The sequence below is a fragment of the Quercus robur genome, chromosome 3 (assembly GCF_932294415.1).
Source record: "Quercus robur chromosome 3, dhQueRobu3.1, whole genome shotgun sequence".
NCBI classification, from domain to species: domain Eukaryota; kingdom Viridiplantae; phylum Streptophyta; class Magnoliopsida; order Fagales; family Fagaceae; genus Quercus; species Quercus robur.
Window position 1 is genome coordinate 36,780,044 of NC_065536.1, and position 22,132 is coordinate 36,802,175.

Below are 22,132 nucleotides of genomic sequence, written 5' to 3' on the forward strand. Positions count from 1 at the left end.
AAGTAAGGAAAGAAAGAAAAACAAAAGACTAGGAAGTGAAGTGAGAAAACAAAAGTGTGATAAGGCATGCACCAATAGGCTTCTCCCTTCTCTCCCTCTCAACAGCCTACTCTCTAGCCAATCAAGAGATTCAAGAATAAGCCACTTAGGTCCATTCTTTCAAAATGGGTAATTTTTATGGTAGGATTTCCCTATGAGATTACCCACACTAGAGAGTGGTTCCCTTCTTGGTCTTGAATTTGCTAAGGAGTCAAGTCTAACAGACTAACCTCCTTTTCCCTCTTTTATTATAGTTAATCAAGAATTAACATTACTCTTTTCTTTGTTGTTAACTTATTTCTACCATACTCATACCATTGTGTTTTCTTATTGCAAAAAATGTTTTAATATTATCTTTGGCGGTTAGTAAGCACTTTAGTTAGAATATCTTTCTTATTATCCTATTCTATTATGTGTCTCCTGCTATAACATTTTTGTGACAGCATCCCCTGCCGTGGGCACATGACCAAGATCTCTGTAAAGGGGTCCTAGCTTTTGCACAAGTTGGCTTGAGGTAAGTTTCAATTGAGCCAGTCCTGACTCTCCTACCCTAGAACTATTGGGCCACAATACAATAGGAAACAGCCCAGTCTAGAATATAAAAAGGCCCACCACACTATTTTACACAAAATTTCATTAAAATAATTTTTTTTTCAATTTTTATTATTATCTTAAATCATATCTCTCTCTTCCTTACCAAAAACCTCAACCCCCAAACTTTAAACACATATCCCCCCCCCCCCCCAACATCAATTGAAATTTTTAGCAAAAAAAACCCAATCAAAGCAATACCAAACAAAACATCATAATCCAAAGTTTTTAAAGAGAATTAAAAATTCCTTAAAAAACAAATAGAAACCAAAAATATCAAAGCAAAACTAAAACAAACCCACAAACTTGACAAAATCAAATTATTATGCTACAATTGCTACTAGCCAGAGTTTATTTGATCCTCAGCAAACCCACAAACTTTCTCAAATATCGAATACTTATACTCAAATCTAACCCAAAACAGATTCCCAAATCAAATCTACTATTCTCACCCAAATCACATTTTTGCTCAAAATTTCTTCCATGGACATTTTCTTTCAAATCAACCTTCTTCCACTCTAATCTCTCAACAAAATCCCCAAAACCCAACTTCACAAATATCAAAACTCAACTTTTGCATTTCCAACTTGCACAAGACCCAGCTTTTGTGTTTCTAGCAAACCCAAAATCCAACAAATCTTGCCCAAAACCTACAATTTGAGACTACACCATGAGAGAGAGAGAGAGAGAGAGAGATCAAATTTCTGGGTTGGGAGCAAAATCAACCATGAGACAAACAGAGAGAGAAAGAGACAAGAAATAATTAAAAAATGAAATGAAAAACTATAGTAACTGTTTATATTTACACATTTATGGATGGATGACTATGGGTAGATTTTTGGCAAAAATGTGTAAATTTCACATCTTTTTCTATTATACACCCACTGATATGAATGTTCTATGGAGCTAGAGCCCATAGCCCATAAAAAAAGGAGAGCAAACAATAGTATGTATGATTGTATGAGATTAAATGGCCCATAAATATTTTCACCTAACCATTTGGAGAAAATTCCTCTAAAACTATGTTGTACTTTGTCCTTTTAAAAACTCAGTTATAGGAATAATTCTTAGATACTTCAGCAACATGGTACTCATTTCTTCCATGCTCACAATCGACTCATTAATTAAATTCGAGAAGTCCTATAGATAGTTAGGCACTACAAGTTTTACTATATTGATCTTACAAGCTAATTTGTCACTGCTTAAAAAGAGGTAATTCAAATTTTAGTTATAAGGTGGTTGAAACTCATCAATTATACTTATTGTCACATCAATTTGTAAAATTCATTTAATAAAATTTGTAATGCTTTTAGCATCTTTCATTACATTAGCGAGTACCATTTGGGGAGTTGATTATAAAGAGGGGTGTGCAGCCAACTCGTCAAAACCGACCTAACCCGTCAAGTTGGGTTGATTTTTAGGGCTTGGTGGGTTGAGTTAGATTACAAAAATTTTTTTATAGCAAGTCGAGTTAGGTTTAGGTGATAAAATTCCAAATCCACCCATATATTCAATATATATTATATAATTAATAAATTTTTTTAAATAACCAACTCTTCCTCATATCCTATATAAAAGTCAATATTATTGTATATTAGTTCATACATTAATGTATAACTGAGTTGAAATATTAGTTCATATAATAATATTTTTTTTTTATTAACTCAGGTGACAAGTGTGATGTATTTTTTTTTTCTAATCAATTTAATAATAATAGTAATAAAAAAAAATTGTCCAACCCATGGATTCAACCCGACCCATGTGGGTTGGGTTGGGTTGGATTTGACTTATATGATGGATTGGGTTGAGTTAAGTTTTTTTGTGGGTTCCAGTTAGCTCGACTGGTAAAGTCTCTGATGGTTGTATAAGAGATCTGGGGTTCAATCCCCGCCTACACCAAAAACTGATTGGTGTCTTGGTCTGATGATAAAGAGCTATCATCAGGAGCGGACGCCATAAGTTGAAACTCTCTCCAAAAAAAAAAAAAAAAGTTTTTTTCAACCTACTATGGTGGATTGAATCAAAAAATCTCCTTAACCTGACCCAACCCGACTCATGGACACTCTAAATTTATAAATACGCGAGAGGAACTAGCGAGGAGTACGTAGTAATTTTGCTTAGCCGAGAGTGAGAAAAAGACAAGTGAGTCAAGTTTGGCAGATGCTTATCACTCGCTCAAACTGCACCTACTTCCAAGCGCCCCTTTGCTCATTAAAAACAAAAACAATTTCTTGAAAAAACAACGATGGCGGTGAATTCATCAACTCCCCCGCTGCATCGCTCTCTTCATTCGCGCTCTCCTCTCGCTTTCTTCAATCGCACCGGACCTGGATTTTTTACTCACCCTCCCAACCCTAGGCTAGTATCAGTTCGCTCCCACTCCCAGAACTCCGCTCCGGACGGTTCCGGATCCAAGAGATCGCTCAGTTTGGAGGACTCCCAAACTTCGATTGGCTCGTCCTCTTCTGCAATTGATTTTCTCACATTGTGCCATCGCCTTAAGGTTGGCTTTCGTTCTCTCACTCTCTGTTTGGTTGCCGAGAAAACCTAAGAAAATTGGTATTGTAAACATTGGTTGTTGTAGACTACAAAGAGGAAAGGATGGATCAATCAAGGGATAAAGGGTCCAGAGTCAATTGCTGATCATATGTACCGAATGGCTTTGATGGCCTTGATTGCTGCTGACCTTCCTTCAGGTCTCAATAGGGAAAGGTAAAACTTCCACTTCCACTTCAATCTTTGAATTTATATTTTCATTTACTCTCTTTTCTCTTTTTGTTTGTTTTATGCTATTATTTATTATTATATGTTGCTAAGACAAGTGAAGTGAATGATAGACTAAAACAACGCCATATGTATGAAATTATTGGTCTTTTATTTTATACCATGTGTTTATAGATTAGATTATACAAGTATTATTATAACATTGTTGGTAACCACACATTCTGGTTTGCATTTGGCCCAATTCATGTTTTCAAAAATAATTAGCTAAAATAACTTCTCTTTGAAGTTTATGACCTCTTTGGCTAGTTGGTTGGTCACCAATCTGCTAGTCATGATTGATTAATAAGATGCGTTCATTGGATATAAAGTGAAATGAGGATGTTTCTTTTTCTTTTTAATACCAAAGTTGTGGTAGAACTTTTTGGATGAAGCAATTTTTTTTTTTTTTTTTTCTCTTTTTTTTGATAAGTAAAAATATTTATTCAAAATGAATCTACAAGTACACAGGAAGTATATAAGATGACTGTCATACAGGAGATCTAAAATTACAATGAACTAAAAAGTTGAAAGATGAAGCTTACTTGGTACTTCAGCAATCATATTCCTCAATTTTTAGGTAATGGACCAAACCATTAAAGGTTCAGTTAATCAGATTTCTGCTCCTTGTTTTACATTTTACTTGGGGTTTGATGGGTCCATTACAAGCATACTGAGTACTAATCATAAAAAAGTAAGTTAAATGGTACTTTTTGTGGCCCTTATACTTGAGACACATAACCTTGGTTAATTCTGTCTATTGTTATTAAGGAGCAACCATCCCATTTTCTATTTTCAGTGAAGTTGTAGGATTTTTTTTTTTTTTTTGTTTTTTTGGAGAAACAAGTTGTAGGAAAGTTATATGACTAAAATACCACTTTGTATCCGTCTGATAGGCCAATGGATTTTGAAAAATATCATGTCCAAACAACATGTGCTGGATTAAATATTATTTGCATCTAATGGAAGAACTTTTACTTTTTGATAAGTAATAAGATTATATTAATACGAAAAATGAGTCACTCAAGTATATGGGGGATATACTGGGATAGACAATCAGTTACAAAAATTGCATAAATCTAGCAAGTCAATAATAGAAAATAAAGAGAGGTTCCTCATGGCTGATAGCCAATCTAATAAAGTTCTAAAAAAGAACAACTTAAGATTAGGCATAGAACTTTCGGTGCCTTCAAAACTCCTGCTATTCCTTTCCCTCTAGATGCACCACATCAAACAATGTAAGAACTTTTTACTATCTTGTAAACATTTAAAAAAAAAAAAAAAAAAAAAAAAAAAAACGATTAAAAGTTGATACTGTATATATACATAATAATGTTTCAATCCAGTCTTTAAGTTTAATTTATATCTGATGAAGGAACATTTTAATAGTGAAGGATGGCACTTTGCCTTGGTTCATATGATAAGATGTTGGTGGGGCTTGGATATGTTGTAGGTTGAACTCTTTCCATGCAAAACAAAATTAAATAAATAAATAAACCTGATGTTCAGATTTTATTTGCAGTTATGGACACTTTAACTCTTGTTTATCTGTTTTACCTTTTCTTTGGGGAGGGGGAGGGGGGGTTGTTATGAATCAATTGTATTATATTTTACTGTCACTGCTCATCCAAATGTCATTTCTGGTAGCAAATTATACCACTTTGATGCTAGGGTTTTATTGGTACAAAAAGCTGTGCACTACAGTTTACCCAATAACCTGTAAGCTTTTACTTGTTGAGTAGTATAGGTAAAGATAATAGTTTCATCTAATTTTTCTGTTGTTACACTATAAAAGTAATTTAGATAAAATGTATTCAAAGCTTTGAGAATGCCTTGATAGAATTTATGCAGAGGTGTCTACTAGGCAGTTGAATCTGGTCTGGGTGGTTGAAGTCAGTTTGTCCCCTAAGTCTCTTTTAATTGAAATTTTTATTCACTTGCCCCTTCTTGTATTATTATTGTTTCTTATCCCTGATAGTTTTTTATTGAAATCTTTTGCCTTGTTTTGCATATTTATACAGGTGTATTAAGATAGCAATTGTGCATGATATTGCAGAAGGTATCATTTTGACTCCTTTTTATTCCTATCATGCTCAATAGTGTAGTTCCATACTTCAAATTTTCTATGATGATATTTTCCTTTTGAATTAAAAAAAAAAAAAAAAAAAAAAAATTATAGGATGATATTTTTATTAAATTATGTACCTCTTTTATGTGAGAATGGGCCAAATGCTTCTTTTATTTGTAGTATTGATTCTGCAGTTGATGGTTTAAAATGGCTTGCTTTTAAACAATGTATGTATATTTTATTAGTTGTTTGTTGTGCAAATTATATCCTCACTTGTTACAAACCGACCATCTATACTCTATGATACTGAATATTCGGTTGTTAAGAAGCATATTCATAAAATGAGTGCAGCTGAAATGAGAATGTTAAGATGGATAGGTGGAAATACAAGGAAAGATAGGATTTGAAATAAAGAAATTCACTTAAAGATATGGTGACCCTTATTAATGAAAAGATTCTCTTGAGATGATTTGGTCATGTCTAGAGAGGAGCAATTAATGCAACAATGAGAAAAAGAGTTGATTTAGGTTGAGGGAACAAAAAAAAGGTAAAAGAATACCAAAATCAGCATCAATGGTAGTAAAAAAGGACATGGAAATGAAGAAAGTAAAAGAGAATATGCCTTCAAAAAGAATATATGTAGCCAATCCTGACTAGTCTATTGAGGATTCATAGCTGATTCCAAAAAAAATTTGGACTAAGTTTTTTTTTTTTTTTTTTTTTAAAAAAAAAGAAGAAGATTGGACTAAGGCTTGATTGTTGTTATTATTTATTTTAAGGATTCTTTCAAATGCTCTTCGGAATAGATGGCATCTCCTCCCAAATACATAAGGGGTGAAAGTTCAAATAATGGTTTCAATCACCTACACATGCATAAATACTATTTACCTTTTAACTTTTTTTTAAACGTTTGTAATACTACCATTAGGAGGGTCATACAAGGTGCATTTGGGTGAGAGTTTACATAGGATATTGCGGCCCTATTCATAGACAACAACACAACATGGAACAAAATACAACTCAAAACACGAAACAACAATTCTTGAAAAACTAGGACATGACATAGTGGGGTCATGACAATTAGTTAATCAAAAAATATTTTTAGATATGTTTTATATATTATGTTTGTTTAAGGTTTTTGAAATAATAATATTTTCTAATAAATAAATATAGTTTTTGACTTTTTGTTTTGTTTTTCTTTCTCTTGGGGCAATGTGTAATAAAGTTGAAAAAAAGGAAAAGAAAAAAGGAAAGAAATATAATGAATTGAATTGGTCAAAAGAATAAAGACTGCCCATTATATACTACTTATAGTTTTCATTTTAAATTTGTTATTTCATTACTATTCTTACTACTATTTATCATTCTTGTTTTATGCCATTTGAAATTGATAAACAAACATCCATAGTGACTACTCCATATGAGTAATCATATTCGTAATTGATAAACAATTGTGTATATATGTTGGAGGAAGAAAGAAATTGTCGATTAGCTTGTGTAGAAGCACCGATGAGCAACAAAGGAGGCAACTGATCCATCCTTTCCACGATTTAGACGACCGTGAAGCAAATGAGGAAGAAAGAGACTGTTGATGAACTTGTAGAAGTGCCAATGAGCTTTGATCTAGGCTGATTTAGCTGTTTCAAGTGGTTGGAATGGAGATTGAATGAGAGACAACCAATAGCACGTGAAGATCTAAGGTGTTGACATGTTTTTTGCCTTTTTTTTCTTAATTTTTTGGGTAGTTATGTTCCAACCATGTCTCCATGATGTGTTGACTTCTATGGAGCACGGGCACTACATTTGGGGTGCCATGCCTATGTCGGATACAGTACACGCCTGGGACACTTCTACATGCGTGTCCCAACCGTGTCCTGTTAAAAAAAATATATTGTGAGGCACGGGAACAAGAGGAATTGAATACCTTTTCACAAAACTAAGAGAGCATTCATGCTTTAATGGTAGCAGTGCATTCAAAAATTAAAAAATATTCTTATTCTTGGTTTGTATTCTAATTTCAAAACATCCTTTAATGGTTATGAATTCACTTTGTTATCCATTATTGCTCTTAAATTGATATATATTTAAGATTATATGAAAAATAGATGCTTAACAATATATAGAAAATAAAATAAAAATATATTTTATAATTATTTAATATACGTGCCCACCGTACCCATGTCCTATTTTTTCAAAAAATGTCGTGTCGTACTGATACTCATGCCTATGTCTGTTACTGTGTTTCCTAGGTTTTGATTGTATCGAAATAAAAATCATTATTTTTTCTTTGGACACGCAAGCCATGTCCTTGGTGTGTCTGTGTCTAACATGAAAACGCAATGCATTTTGTCATGTCTGTGCTTACTAGGTATGGCCTTTTTTTTTTAGGATTGTAACCTGTATGTTAGAAGCTCTTCCCAACATTTCCTTTTTGATAAGTATTAAAATTTAAGTAAAAAGCGCAGAAAGGGGTGCAACCCTAGTGTATAGGAAGTATACAAAAAAATAAAGAAAAAAAAAACTATTGAACTCTTAATGTATCCAAGAGCTCTTGACAATCCACAATAGAAAAAATCCTGGAAATCGAAGTCCACTCATATAAGGTCTTCAAAATAAGAACTTCAATTTAACCAAGTAGTATAAGCCTATAAGGGACTCACCTTCCAATCCCACCCACGCCCTCGCAGTCAGTTAATTCTCACACTAAAATCTTCCTTCCAACATGGCAATAGCATGCCATCACAGAATAAGGCATATCAATTTATCTGCCTGACCATGGCATATAAATCATCTAGTAAATGTGCCATAGATTATAGTTTCCAATCATTCACCACTTTAATGAAAAGGAGGATTCAAGGAACAACCACTATTTCTGTACTCTAGGTAATACGCCACCATCGTTTCTATACCTAGCAATTAGGATTTTTTGTTTCTGTTTTTGATGAATAACTAAATATCCTTGGTTTTGAAAATCAGACCAGACCAGACCGGCCAATCCTACCGGTTCAATTGGGAATCGGGTACTAGTCCGGTTCGAGAACTGGAGGCAAATCCGGTTTTGCCCTTGGTCTGGTTTTTAAAACCATGCAAATATCATTAATCAAAAGACCTAGGTACAACGGGAGTGTACATGGAAAGGAGTACATCAAGTTCGAAAATGACAATGATCAAGCATAACAAAAAGATTAGAGCAAGAAAAAGAAGAAAAACCAGAACACCAATCAAACAAAGAGTGGAGGAGGAGAGATTTAATTTGAAGAATTGACCGTTCTGTCCCCTTAAAGCATCTAGTATTCCTTTCCCGCCAAAGACACCATACACAATGTGGGACAACCCCTCCACAAGCTATGTTGTGATGTCTACCAAACAGGCCCTACCAAGAGGTGAATAAATCTACAACACTTTGAGGCATAACCCAAATCACACCAAAAAGGATCCAAACCATAGACCTTAGCTCGAAAGCAATGGGACAATGAAGAAGAAGAAGATGGTTTACCGATTCCCCGCTTCTTTTACGCATATAACCCCAATCCATGACAGGGACACCCTTATATCTATCAAGGGTCAAAATCTTGCCTAAGGCAGTAGTCCATGAAAAGAAAGCAACTCTAGGAGGGATCTTTGAGTGCCACACAGGTTTCCAAGGAAAAAGAGTGTCAAGGGCCGAGATGAGGGATAAGTAGTATTCACTAACCTTAAAGTCCTTACTTTTTGTCGACTTCCAACAAAGTTTGTCATGCCCCTCACTAGTAAAAGTCATAGAATGTATAAGGTTCCAAAAAATATCAAATTGTTTCATCTCCCAATCTTGGGGCTCTCTATAGAATTGAAGATTCCAGTGAAGTCTCTGATTGGGAAAAGACATGACATCTACGAGATAAGAATCCTTGTTACAACTAAAGCTGTAGTGTTCCGAAACTGCCTGTTAAAGAGTTCAACCCCACACCACAAGTGATGCCAAAATTTAATTCTATTGCCATTGCCAACTTTGAAGATGATGGATTTAAAGAAAGCTGGCTAGCCTTGACTTATGGTTCTCCAAAGACTAACACCATAAGTAGCTGTTCTTCTTTTGTACACCACCCACCCAAAATATTCTCATACTTGATCTCAATAACTTGCCACCAAAGGTGACTTGTCTCCATACCATACCTCCACAGCCATTTACTTAGTAGAGCTTGGTTGAATTTTCTCAAATTCCGCACACCTAACCCACTAGACTTCAGAGGGCTACACACCTTGAGCCCATTTGACCAGATTGAAATTAGGGGACTCATCAATACCACCCCATAAAAAATCCCGCTGGAGCTTCTCAATGCGATTTGCTATATCCGCTGGAGCTTCTTAATATGTAGGCAAGGTTGAGAGAGTGCTTTTTAAGTAAAGTAAGCTTACCACCTTTTGATAGATACAAACGCTTCCAACTCGCTAGTCTTTACTCAATTTTTTCAAGAATAGGGTTCAAAATTGCCCTATCCTTAAATTTAGCTCCCAACGGAAGCCCCAAATAAGTCATTGGCAGTGAGGACTGCCTACACCCTAAAAGGGCCACAAGCTCACCCATATTTAACACCTCACCAACCGGAACCAATTTGGATTTAGCCAAATTAATATGCAAACCTGACACTGCCTAAGGAAGATAAGATCTCTCTCAATTAACCAATCTGACTAGGTAAAGCATCACAGAAAATTAAAGTATCGTCCGCAAAAAGAAGATGAGACACCATTAAGGGGGCATGAGATCTGGGACCAACATTGAATCCTGAGATGTGACCAGCTATAACAGCCCCATCCAATGAGCGGCTTAAAGTTTCCATAACAATAGCAAATAAAAGCAGGGAGAGTGTATCACCTTGACGCAATCCCCTAGGAAAATTTAAGGACATCTTTCTTGAAGATTAGACTTGCCATTCCATAGTCCAAGCCAAAAGTGTGTTTTAAAGCAATCACCAACATCACATCTGATAACTTTTCCTACCATAAGTCTTTGTCTTATTATGTTGCACATGTTTCACTATTTAAATTTAATGGAAACATCAAAAGTGTGTTTCCCCTCAAATGAACGGCTTAAAGTTTCCATAACAATAGCAAATAAAAGCAGGGAGAGTATCACCTTGATGCAGTCCCCTAGGAAAATATAAGGACATCTCTCTTGAAGAATAGACTTGCCATTTTGTAGTCCAAGCCAAAAGTGTGTTTTAAAGCGATCACCAACATCACATCTGATAACTTTTCCTAACATAAGTCTTGTCTTATTATGTTGTACATGTTTCACTATTTAAATTTAATGGATACAATGCAAATTATTTTGATTGTCACTTCAAAGGGAACTTGAAAAGGGACTTCAAAGGAAATTTGATTAGAAGTGAGACGCAGTAGAGACTTTAAAATAGCCAATGTACTCTAGCTTAACTGGCACCTCAACACCTCTTCCCCTTGCAAGTGATAGGTGGAGAATGAAGGGAAGGCAATTTTACCCCGCCCTGCATTGACCCGCCCTTTGCTTCGCCCCATGCTGGTTTTCCCCGCATCACATAGGTGGTGGGGCAGGGATGGGGCGAGATTTTATACCCCGCCATGGGATGGGACGGGGATGGGTTTAAACGTTTTAGCCCCGTCACGCCCCGCATTGTTAAGGGCTATAATTGTAAATTTTTCATACCCTAGACTATTTAAATAAACAAATCAATACTAGCTTATTTAAATGCATGGATCTTAAGATTTTTGTTTTTGTTGTGATATTGTCTTGTTAAACACTTGGATAGTATTATTCAATTCTTCCTAAAAATTAGTTTGACAAAACCATGTGGGGCCCTAAAGGGCGAAGATGGGGCAAAACAAAACCATGTAGGGCGGGGGTGAAGATCCCATCCTTCGGCCCCTCTCCTCCCCATTTCCATCTCTAAGAGTGAGGTCATGGGTTCAAGACCCGCTAGGTATATGTGTAGCTTACCAATCAAAATTAAATAATAAAAAAAGCAATAGATACTTTAAAATAAGGGCACGTTTCAGGAAGTAAGTGCACATTAATGCCAATGATCTTGGTATCACTCTCAGGAAGCATTAGAGACTTTTCTTAATGTTGTTGCATGCTTAGTATATTTCTTGTGTACTGATGGGCTTTTTTATTAATGAAATTTTATTATTCATTGAAAAAGGAAAATAGTAGGATTTTGTTTTTATGTGTGTGGAATCCCATATTCAATTCAATTGTGGTAGAATTGGAATTGTAATTTTGTTTGTCCGGATTGCACAGAAGATTTGAGTAGAATGCTGCAGAGTTCATAAAGATTCGGCTAAAAGAGAGGATTGTTAGAGCACAAGACAAGATTATTAATTTGACTATACTAAAATCGTTAATGACAAATCATTATATTCAAATACATCAACTAATCAAGAGTTAAATCAAAACCTTGAAAAGTAACTTCAGTAGTTGAAAAATAAAGCCATGGCCTACTAGCAAAGAAAATTAAAGGTAATTGGGAATACAGGATGGAAAACTTACAAGTAACATTAACACCAAAATTTCATTGGATAATTCACAAACCCACACATTTGAAAGTAATTATTAAAAAAATGTATTTCTTAAAACAGGTTTAGCTTAGTCTCAAGTGGAGCGGTCTATAGAACATCTTATGAGTTGAAGCAATTGAAACCATATCAGCTTGTCAATTGGATTCCAGATTTGCTCAAGCATTGTCATGTTATAGAGAGGGAGAGAGAGAGAGAGAGAGAGTGGTGCTAGATCATTGAACTTGTAATTCCCTACTTAGCAATGTCCAGACATGTATTGGGGGTGGGAATGTTTTAGAATTGAGCCCTTTAAAATACAATTTGGACCTTATACCAAATAATCATGAGAGGCCACTTTAACATGTCTTCATCTTGGGGTAAATATGCAGAGTTTGGAATTGCATTGATGAGCTTAGTTCAAATGGCAGTCTCCTCATAAGAAAGGGGTGAAGGGTGAGGTCGTGGGTTCAAAACCCATAATTGTGTGCTTGTATAAATTCCTATTAAGGGGGAATAAAAGTATCTGCCTGCAATTTGTTTTTATCCAATTTGGGCCTTAGGGCCAAACATTAGGAATGTGGCTGTCTGGAGGACATTCTTTTTTCATGTGAGATCTGTCAAATGTTGCATTATTTTGAGTATCAATACTGAAATTAGCCAAATGGTTTTTTTTTTTTTTTTTTTTTGGATTTAAACTCTTAAGTTAAAAACTTGGTATTATATTGACAAATTGCCTTTGGGCCCAATGGCACTTCCACTCACAAAAATCAAGTGGTCGTTGAGGGTGTGGATTCATGACCGTTCAAAAAAGAAAAGGAGAAAAAAAAAAAAAAGTTTGTAGTTTTATGTTTCTGAGCAACAATCATACAGAGGTAGTCAAGATGGAGTTTGCAACCTGTTTCACCTCATCAAGTTGTTCTAGTGAAGAACTGTGATTATTTAACTGTATCAGTTCATATTGTCCAATATCACCTACTAATACCAAGCTAGGTCATGTAAAAATTGGTATATTGATCCATAAGCTGGCCAATAAAAGAAAGGGCAAAGTGGCTCTTGGAGCATATGAGCATCTCTGTGTTTTTCTATTACTTGATGAAATCCAAAGTGTGCCTGTTTTCTCCAAAAGCAAAATGAATACTCTTCACAATATTACGAGTTAGAATTTACCAACAAAGATATTATGGATTATTTTTTGTAAAAAGAATGCCATGGATTACTGACTAGTGATCAATTTCTTTACATCAATTAAATTTTTTCATTTGTTACATGGACAATATTTGCTATATTTGCATGTATATGTATGAATATTTATATGCTGTTTGTACCTAGAGTTAAAATTTTAGAGTCAGGTTTTGGTATTTGATAGCTATTGTTGGAGATATAACACCATCTGATGGCGTGCCGAAAGAAGAAAAGAGCAGAATGGAGCTGGCAGCTCTAAATGAAATGTGCAAAGTTCTTGGTGGAGGGATGAGGGGTACTTGCTAAGCCTTGTTATCTAGGACACGTTTAAACAGTGTCAATCTTCATTTTTGGCATCAGATTGGCCATGATTGAATACTTTCTTATGTGCAGCTGAAGAGATCAAAGAACTTTGGCAGGAATACGAAAATAATTCCTCTTTGGAGGCTAATCTTGTGAAAGATTTTGACAAAGTACGTATATACTGGCATGCAAACTAATTTCATATTCGGAACATGAGAGATAGGTTTTATGTTTCAAGAGAATCCCTCAATTGTATATGCCATAATTATGAGTTAAAGTTGATGAGGAATCTTGTGTAATGGCTAGTGAGGATGGTAGTTGATGTTATGCTCTGTTAAGACTGAAGGAATGCATTGATTATGTAGAGTTTTAACATTTTAAGCATAAGTTTATTGCTTAGAAATAAATGAATTTCTACAAACCGATAGGTTGACAAAGCTTATCTTTTCTTCTATGCTTAGCAGTGAGCATTTAAATATGAACATATAGCACATGCATCAACTCATGCATTTCAAAAATTTTGCTATATTTGAAGGTTTCGTTCTCTAATTAAGGTTATAAATGTCCTATGGTCAGGTTGAATTGATACTACAAGCACTAGAGTATGAAACTCGTAAGTTTTTAAAATAATACATGTGCTTATATAATCCTTGTGAGCTATGTGAATCTATTTGTTATCATAATGTTGTGGCAGAACATGGAAAGGTGCTGGATGAGTTTTTCCTTTCAACAGCAGGTAGAATTAATATTCCTTCATATCAAGCAAAACACAAAATAATGTGGATATCTGTTTGCTGCACTTTTTAAACACCAACAAGTTTCTTATCTTTCTTCCTTTGAGCTGTCAGGAAAGTTTCAGACTGAGATAGGAAAGAGTTGGGCAGCTGAAATCATTTCAAGAAGAAATCCAAGTTTGGCAAACAGGCATAATTGATCCTGATTTAGTGTCAATTTTTTCTAGCTATCAGGTTGAACCATCCCTTGAATATAAAATCATATATGGACTGTTCTGTCACCTTGAACCATTTCTTTCATGTTCTTGAATGTGGCAGGACAACTAGTTATGTTGGAGCAACCTAAAAACTCCAACAACTAAACCAAAGCTGTCAAACGGAGTTTTGTATCCTGTGGTGCTAGCTTGTTGTCAAAGAATTGTTATCAATTTTTTTTAAAAGAAAAAAAAGTTGTAGTATTTTTAAAGAGATGATAGCATTATGTTATCTTAGCTGTTGGAAGTATGATACAAACTTTTTTATATCCCACAATCCAAATTTGTACTGTCATGAAGAGTCCAATTTCTTGGATAGCTAGAAGCACGGTAATACCACGAGTTGTGTTCTTATGTTTTTGTCTGTTCTAGAAAATAGTAAAATTACTATTGTTTGGATGGTTGTTATTTCAGAAAGAACAAGCACTGGTGTAGTCATCGACTACCTCATATCTGATGGTTAGAGTGCTATAGTCACCCTTCATGGCGGGGGCACCCCCCACCCTCAATCTTTTCCTTGCATCTCTCTCTGCGTCGTTGATTCCTTTTGATGCTTAGAGTGAATCTGATGTTTAGAGTGCTTTAATTTCTGAGCTACTTCTAGATTCCTTTCAGTGTTAAGGACACAGAAGTGTCTGATATGGAAGTGGCTTGTTGGCTGATAGCCTGTTAACTACAATATCTTGCAATTATGTGAGGGACATTTATTCTGCCCATAAGCTAAACAAATTTACATTTTGCATATGATTTTGTTAAAATTTCAATGTTGCGTTAGTTTAGTTTGTTACTTTCTTTCCAGAAACAATGTTTATTATTAAAATCGTTATCTATGAGCATTAAATTCTGAAGATACATAGGTTTTCTGTTCTTGGCTTTTGTTTGGGCAATTGGATGGGGGTGAAACGATGATCTCTTTGTCAATCAGGTCTTGATTTGCATGACATAGGGCAGCACAACAGTTTGTTGAATGTTCAGGGTTCGGTGGAAATCACATTTCTTGGTCATGTCACATCTGATTGGGAGTGGGTTAGGAAGTGGTCTAGGCTCAAGAGGGTTAGCACTTACGTCCAAGTTTTTGGAAAATCATATAGAGCTCATAAAAGTTTGCTTTTGATGGGGAATTTGGCAAGTTCGTGCTTTATGATATTGGAGGATATGTTGCTAGAATTGCTTGCAGGGAACCTCTTGTTCTTGGAAAGATCATTTTCCAACATGCCACTATTATGGGCATCCTTTATTTGTAAGTCAGCTGATATTAATACCATAAAATTGGGGAAGAAATGAGCAAATAGGTGCTTATAGAAGGTTCTTTACAATCATTTTGATTTGCTCTTCCCTTATTAGGCCCACTGGTCATCTAGGCAGCCTTGGCTCCTTATCTGTTGTTAAAAGCTGAAAAAGTTTACTTAAGTCTTGCTTAGTTGTATACAGGTCCCTTTAGTCATGTCAACTTCAGTGTTATAACGGTATTACTTCACAAATTTAGTACAAATATTTTCCTAGTTCCTTTGTTTTAGTCTTCTGTAGTTGAAAACCATAAGAGGCAGCACCAATCAAGAAACCTTGAAACATTTAGGTTGCGTTTGGATTGGGATGAAAACTTCTGCGTCTGCGTTTACGTTTTTTTTTTTTTTTTTTTTTTTCACGTGTTTTGGGTGTTGTGGCTACTGTTCAATGAACAGTAGCCGCAAACTTTGATTTTTCAAATTTTTTTTGGACCAATCACAGCACATCGTGTACTGTTCACGGATCCACAAATTTCACTTTTCAGCAACTTTTTCATTAAAAATGGGTCCTACGATACTATTCACACATTTAAAAATTATTTCGCTACAGTGTTTTTCAGTTTTCAGCTGTATCCAAACGGACCCTTAGTGTACGTTTGGAAATAGTTTATTTAATTGAAACTGAATTTTTTTTACTGAAAGTACTATAGATAAAGATAAAAGTTAGCTGAATAGTACCGTGAAACCTATGAATAGTAGTAAAAATAAGCTGAAATTACGAATAAATTAAAATTTTTAACTTGTCCCAAATAGGCTGACAAGTTTTCATCAGCCTCTAGTGGTTGTCAGACATCCTGTCCCATCAAATCAAACTTGTGCATGGATGTCATCTGGAAATTTTGGTGGTAAATGGGCATTAGGAAACAGAGATAAACTTTTTAAGTTTAAGGACTTCATTAAATCTCCAGGTCATCTTTACCATTTGTTCCATTCTTTCTAGTAGATTTTTTCTCAATGTCGAACCAGTGGTAGGAACTTGTTTTTCTTTGCCTTTGATGGATTGGACCAGGGCATTAAATATATTCCTTCATTTGGGTTTTGGTTGCAATAAGGGCAATCAAAAGACCTCTAAGGTCAACTCGGGTGTCGTTGGGTCTTTCCTGGGCTATTATGTATGAGTGAGCAAGGGAATTGTTGTATGGGCTCTGACAATGACTAGGCTTTTGTTTGGCTATTGGGAGGATTAGCGAAAAGGTTGTGACAGGCTTTAATATGAGGTTGATGATGGGCTTGTGGTATCTTTGGAGTTATAGAAAGGGAGTTTCTCAAAGGAAACAGTGGGTTGAGTATTGAGTTGTGGACTAATTGTTTGTGGGCTAACTGAAATTTGGATGGGCTGAAAGAAGATGGGTTGGGAAATGATGTTTAGCCTTGTTGGATTTGGGCTAGGTATGGGTGTGAGCACCTTCAAAAGGTTGAGTGTGTTATGGGCCTGGGAATGCTGGAAAAGTTGTCATGTGACTGGTTGTGCTTGAGTGCTACCTGATGTCAGCTCATCCTAGAAGTGGGCTTGAGAGTACACAACTAACTCATGTTTAGGGCAATATAATGGGAGTCTTCATATAGTTTAGGTGTTGGAACCGCTCTCGACCCTTATGCAGAATTACATTACCAAATTATGGTCCAAAGTTAGGATAAATTCTTCAGAAAGTGTTAGGCACTCAGGTATGCTCAATTCAATGGATTGGCCTTCACTTCATACTTTCTTTCCATATTCTAGGAAGGGTTTCTCTAAGTGGGATATGTCCTAAACATGCAAATTGCTTTAAGAAAACATAGATCAAAATAAACACAGGCACGATTCAAGCATACATAAGGGGTGAGTTTCCTATTTCTAAGTTTTTAGCCTAGTCTAACATCAACCAAACATGCATTCAATAAATAAAAATAGAAGATAAAGATTTCTAAGGTTTCTGCAATGTGTACGCATTACAAAGGCTGCGTACATAGGTCTCTAGGGTGGTGCTACATAGTACATACACACTTTAGAGGAAAAACCCTTCTCTAATCTAATTTCTACTCAAGTATGTTCTTAAACTAAAATTAATTGAAGATCAGAACAAAAATAATTAAAGGTGTGAAATTAAAAGGCAACAAATATGATATATATATATATATATATATATATATATAAAAGACTTACATCTACTGTAGACAAGAATCTTGAAGCTTAATGGTCCCTTCAGTCTTTGGGCTGAATGATACTACAGAAGAGAGTACAAACAATTTTAGAAATCCTTAAACTCAATGGAGAAATCCTTAAATAAATGTTAAATAATACATAAAATCTTAAATTTACATACTCTAAGTTAAATAATGCATAGATACTTAACGTTATACAATCTAAAGTTGTTCAATAATCTTATTGTCACCAAAAAAGAACAAAAAAACAAAAACTAGATGTGGATCATATCACGTTATTAACTTTGTAAGGTGCACATGTTGTAAGTAAAATCTACTTAAGAAATTAGGGTGAACCCCAATCTACTTAGCATCCGTTTGGGATGAGCTGAAAAATTCAGCTTATCTACACTTTTATCTTATTTTTGCTACTATTTATGGATTCAACTATACTTCTTGAGACTATTCAAGGGTCCCACTGTACTATTCAACTTATTTTTTAACATGTTTTTTCATATTTATGAGTCCCACTGCACTTTTTGGAAACAGCTTATTTAGCTGAAACTTAAACCTTTTTTGCTGAAAGTACTGTAGATAAAGCTAAAATATAGTTGAAAATAGTACAGTAGGGCCTATGAATAATATTAAAAAGTACAATGAAGCCCATAAATAGTACAAAAATAAGTTGAATAGTAAAAAAAACTAGCTTTTTAAGCTAATGGCAAACACAACCTCGGCAAAAAGTTTTCAGTTTTAGCTAAATAAACTGTTCCCAAACGGACAATTAATAGTAGTCATAGATCCAACAATGAAAATACTTAGAATTGCACCTTAAGTTGACCCATAATTTCATCAGCATTTATATCTACAGTACAAAATTGTAATATAAATTTAGTATACAATGAAAAGAGTCGATAAAAAATTGAAATTTTATAGCTATGATTCTTTTATGAATAAATTACAAGAGAAAAAAAAAATGGTAGAACTGAGCTAACTACGAAGAGAAAGTGAGAAGAAAAGAGAGCAAAATAACGCAAAACAAAAATTCAATGTTTTGAAAAACGAGTTGACCCACATGACGTGCGGGTCAACCTGACCCAACCAAGCTTACATGGGTTCGGATTAACCTGTTTTTTCATGGGCCCAAAAAACTTTTCTCATACTGATAAGGGTAAGAAATTTAGGTCCAATTTTACCAAGTCTAACGCATCATGATTCAAACCTTCAGTTTGACCTCAAAACCATGACTCTCCTACCTTTTTTGACCATTTGAACTATTCTAATTTTTGAAACATTAAATTACATGCGCGTTGTGATTCCAAAAATAAAAATGAACAACATGATGCACCACCAAAAATATTATGCGCATGTCAGATGCAATAGAAGCCTGCCTGTAGAGTGCTGAGTGCGTAGTTGTTTCAGACAAATAGACACAGAATTTAGAATAGTGAATCAAGTATACGAGTATGATGTGTGCGCGGTGCGCAAACGTGTGCTTCAAAATCGCTAGCTGATTTTAGTATTTTACTATTAGGTCCACCGACACCTCTTCAGAAAGAAAGAGAAAAGGAGTAAAAGGGTTATTATATTCTCATTATATATGACTGGAAAAAAAGTAGACTCATCAGTGAGTGAGGAAGAAAAAGTACAATTACAAAGATTAAAAGTAGATTGAAAATGGTCGTAGTTTCTAAATCTAAACCGATATCTCATATTCTTTCTCAGCAACTAGTTGAATTTTTCACGGGTTGCCTAAGCCTAAGATCCTACAATTATTTGCCTATCGGTTGGCCCACCACTACACACAAATATTTTGGAATTTAACCTCGCATTCTTTGTTGGTGAGACCCACTTTATCATGTGCCTGCTGGTGATTTAAGTAATTAGCTTTAGGGGCATATTGCAAAAAACACATTCAAGGGTTTGGGACAGTTGCAAACTGACACACTGTACTATCAATTTTGTATCATTGACACGTTAAATTTAGGAATTTTTTAAAATAACCCTCCATCTCAATTGCATTAACTATAATTGATAGAAAATGGTTATATGTTGCGCACGTATTATTTTAAAGATTATATATATTTTTTCTAGAGTGAAGTGGTCTTTTGTGTGTGTGTGTGTGTGTTTTTTTTTTTTTTTGAGAAAGATGTGTTTTTCAATTAATTATAACTAACAGAGTTAAAACAGGTGGTTCAATTTAGACAGCTCTTAAATCTCATGAGTCAATAATATAAAATTTATGGTATAGGGATTAGTTTGTAATTGATCTAAAACATAGGGTTTTTTTTTTTTGCCTTAGCTTTTTAAGCCATTGTCAATTTAATTTATTTATTTTTACTTTGAGCAATTTTTTCCTTCAACTTTTGAATTGTAGTGTAAATGATAATGTAATATGTATTCTTTAACAGATTACCCTTCAATATCATATGAACTAAACATAATTTTTAGGGTAAATAAATTAGATTTTTCTACCCTAATATTTCACCCAAATTACACTTAAACGACCTAAAACTATTTAAACACACAATTGATGCCCCCAATTTAAAATTTAATACATTATACCATACCTAATAACACCACATTAGCCTTTTTACTTAAAACCTTGAATATGGTATTTATTAAAAAATGTTATCACACATGTGATCAGATGCATTTATATTTTTAGCAATATGATAATGTGACATGCTCTTATTGGAGGGTATAAACCAAAGGGTTTACACCAAGTTCTTATAGAATTTAATCTCTAAGAATATTCTTTAGTAGAAAATGCAAATTGGTAATTTTTGACAAAATTTAGTATTGAAAGAACAATTTAATTACCTCTCCATTCTCAAAGGCCAATAGATGGAGAGGGGTAAAATTGGTTCTTCAATATTAAGTATCATCAAACTTGTTTCTCCAAAAAAAAAAAAAAAAAAGTTCCATCAAACTTAACACCAAAATAGACGGTAAGGGGACATTGAAATAGAGTTTAACTTTTTGAGATCAATCATGTATTTTGATAGTTTAGGGGGTTAAATGTAATCGGTGTGAAACTTAGAGTGGAAATGTGCAATTTTCATAATATTTAATAACATTCATTTACCACATACTAAATGAAATGAGATTTTCAAGATTACACTTAAAAAAAGAAGAAGAAGAAGAAGAATTAAACTAGTTTGTAACCCTATGCATATGCATGGACATATTTTAAAATATGCAATTAAATGCTTTAAATATGATCATTATTATATTTTATTAACTCTCAAAGAAGCCTTGTAAGAATATGAACCTAATTTCGGTAAGGATGGAGTGTAAAACCCATATTTCACATCATTTAATAAAAAATTGTCATGTCAACTTTTTATTTAAAATTTAATACATCATACCACACCTAATAACACCACATTAGCCTTTTTACTTAAAACCTTGAATATGGTATTTATTAAAATGTTATCACACATGTGATCAGATGTATTTATATTTTTAGCAATATGATAATGTGACATGCTCTTATTGGAGGATGTAAACCAAAGGGTTTACACCAAGTTCTTATAGAATTTAATCTCTAAGAATATTCTTTAGTAGAAAATGCAAATTGGTAATGTCTATTTATTTTATTTTGTAAATAAATGTATATATTATTTTACTTCTTAACTTAATTTTTGTAATTGTGATGTAATAAATTTATTTTATTTGTTCATTTTTTAAATAAGATATGAACAATTAACTTCTAGAACATAATATACTTTTTCATTGAAATTTATATTTGAATTAATAATTAGTTTTTGTAAGAAAATCTCGATTTTAAATAGATTGGAAGTCATTTCCAATATAACCCAAATAGAATGAGCTAGAAGTACTTTTAGATTAAGTAATTTTAGATGTACTTAAAATAGTTTTAAATAGATTGAAAGTATTATACATTCAAAACTTTACAAATGAGATGGAATGACCCTTAATACAAATTGAAGCCCATATAAAATATAGGGACAATTGAAATCAAAATATTAGTCTACTGTATTATTAGTATCTTAGATTGATATCACATACCTCTATCTCTAGTTATATGGTATTAGTTTATTAGAATTACTATTTTATTTTATTTTATTTTTTGAAAATTCATATTTTATTTTATTTTTTGTTTTTTATTTTTTATTTTTTTTGTTTTTGGACTACCATAATTTGGTGTTCGTTATAATATTATTTGATTTTCTTCTATTATGTCCACTTTACGACCTTGGTTTTTGTGTTATGTTTTAGAGTCAGTTTTATAAACTGTGATTTTGATCATTATAT

The 22,132-nt window shown here is 33.9% G+C and overlaps 1 protein-coding gene across 2 annotated transcripts; it reads left to right on the plus strand.

The window, feature by feature from the left end:
* Positions 1-2,780: 2,780 nt before the first annotated feature.
* On the plus strand, positions 2,781-14,798 carry LOC126717944 (uncharacterized). 2 transcript variants are annotated; one of them, XM_050419948.1, is made up of 9 exons: positions 2,781-3,133; positions 3,215-3,342; positions 5,412-5,449; positions 13,338-13,448; positions 13,547-13,626; positions 14,033-14,069; positions 14,151-14,192; positions 14,305-14,424; positions 14,509-14,798. In XM_050419948.1, exons 1-8 carry the CDS (start codon positions 2,876-2,878, stop codon positions 14,388-14,390), a joined length of 780 nt encoding a protein of 259 aa, XP_050275905.1. In that variant the 5' UTR covers positions 2,781-2,875; the 3' UTR covers positions 14,391-14,424; positions 14,509-14,798. The 2 variants fall into 2 exon arrangements, with proteins under 2 accessions (XP_050275905.1, XP_050275904.1); XM_050419947.1 differs by having other exon boundaries at positions 2,782-3,133; positions 14,305-14,798.
* Positions 14,799-22,132: the final 7,334 nt, after the last annotated feature.

What these genes read in the sequence shown, in the direction of transcription:
- LOC126717944 (XM_050419948.1), top strand. Translation starts at nt 2,876, where the DNA reads ATGGCGGTGAATTCATCAACTCCCCCGCTGCATCGCTCTCTTCATTCG. An exon ending in TGTGCATGATATTGCAGAAG is followed by an intron (nt 5,450 to 13,337) that starts GTATCATTTTGA and finishes GGTATTTGATAG; the next exon opens with CTATTGTTGGAGATATAACA. An exon ending in TCTTGGTGGAGGGATGAGGG is followed by an intron (nt 13,449 to 13,546) that starts GTACTTGCTAAG and finishes TCTTATGTGCAG; the next exon opens with CTGAAGAGATCAAAGAACTT.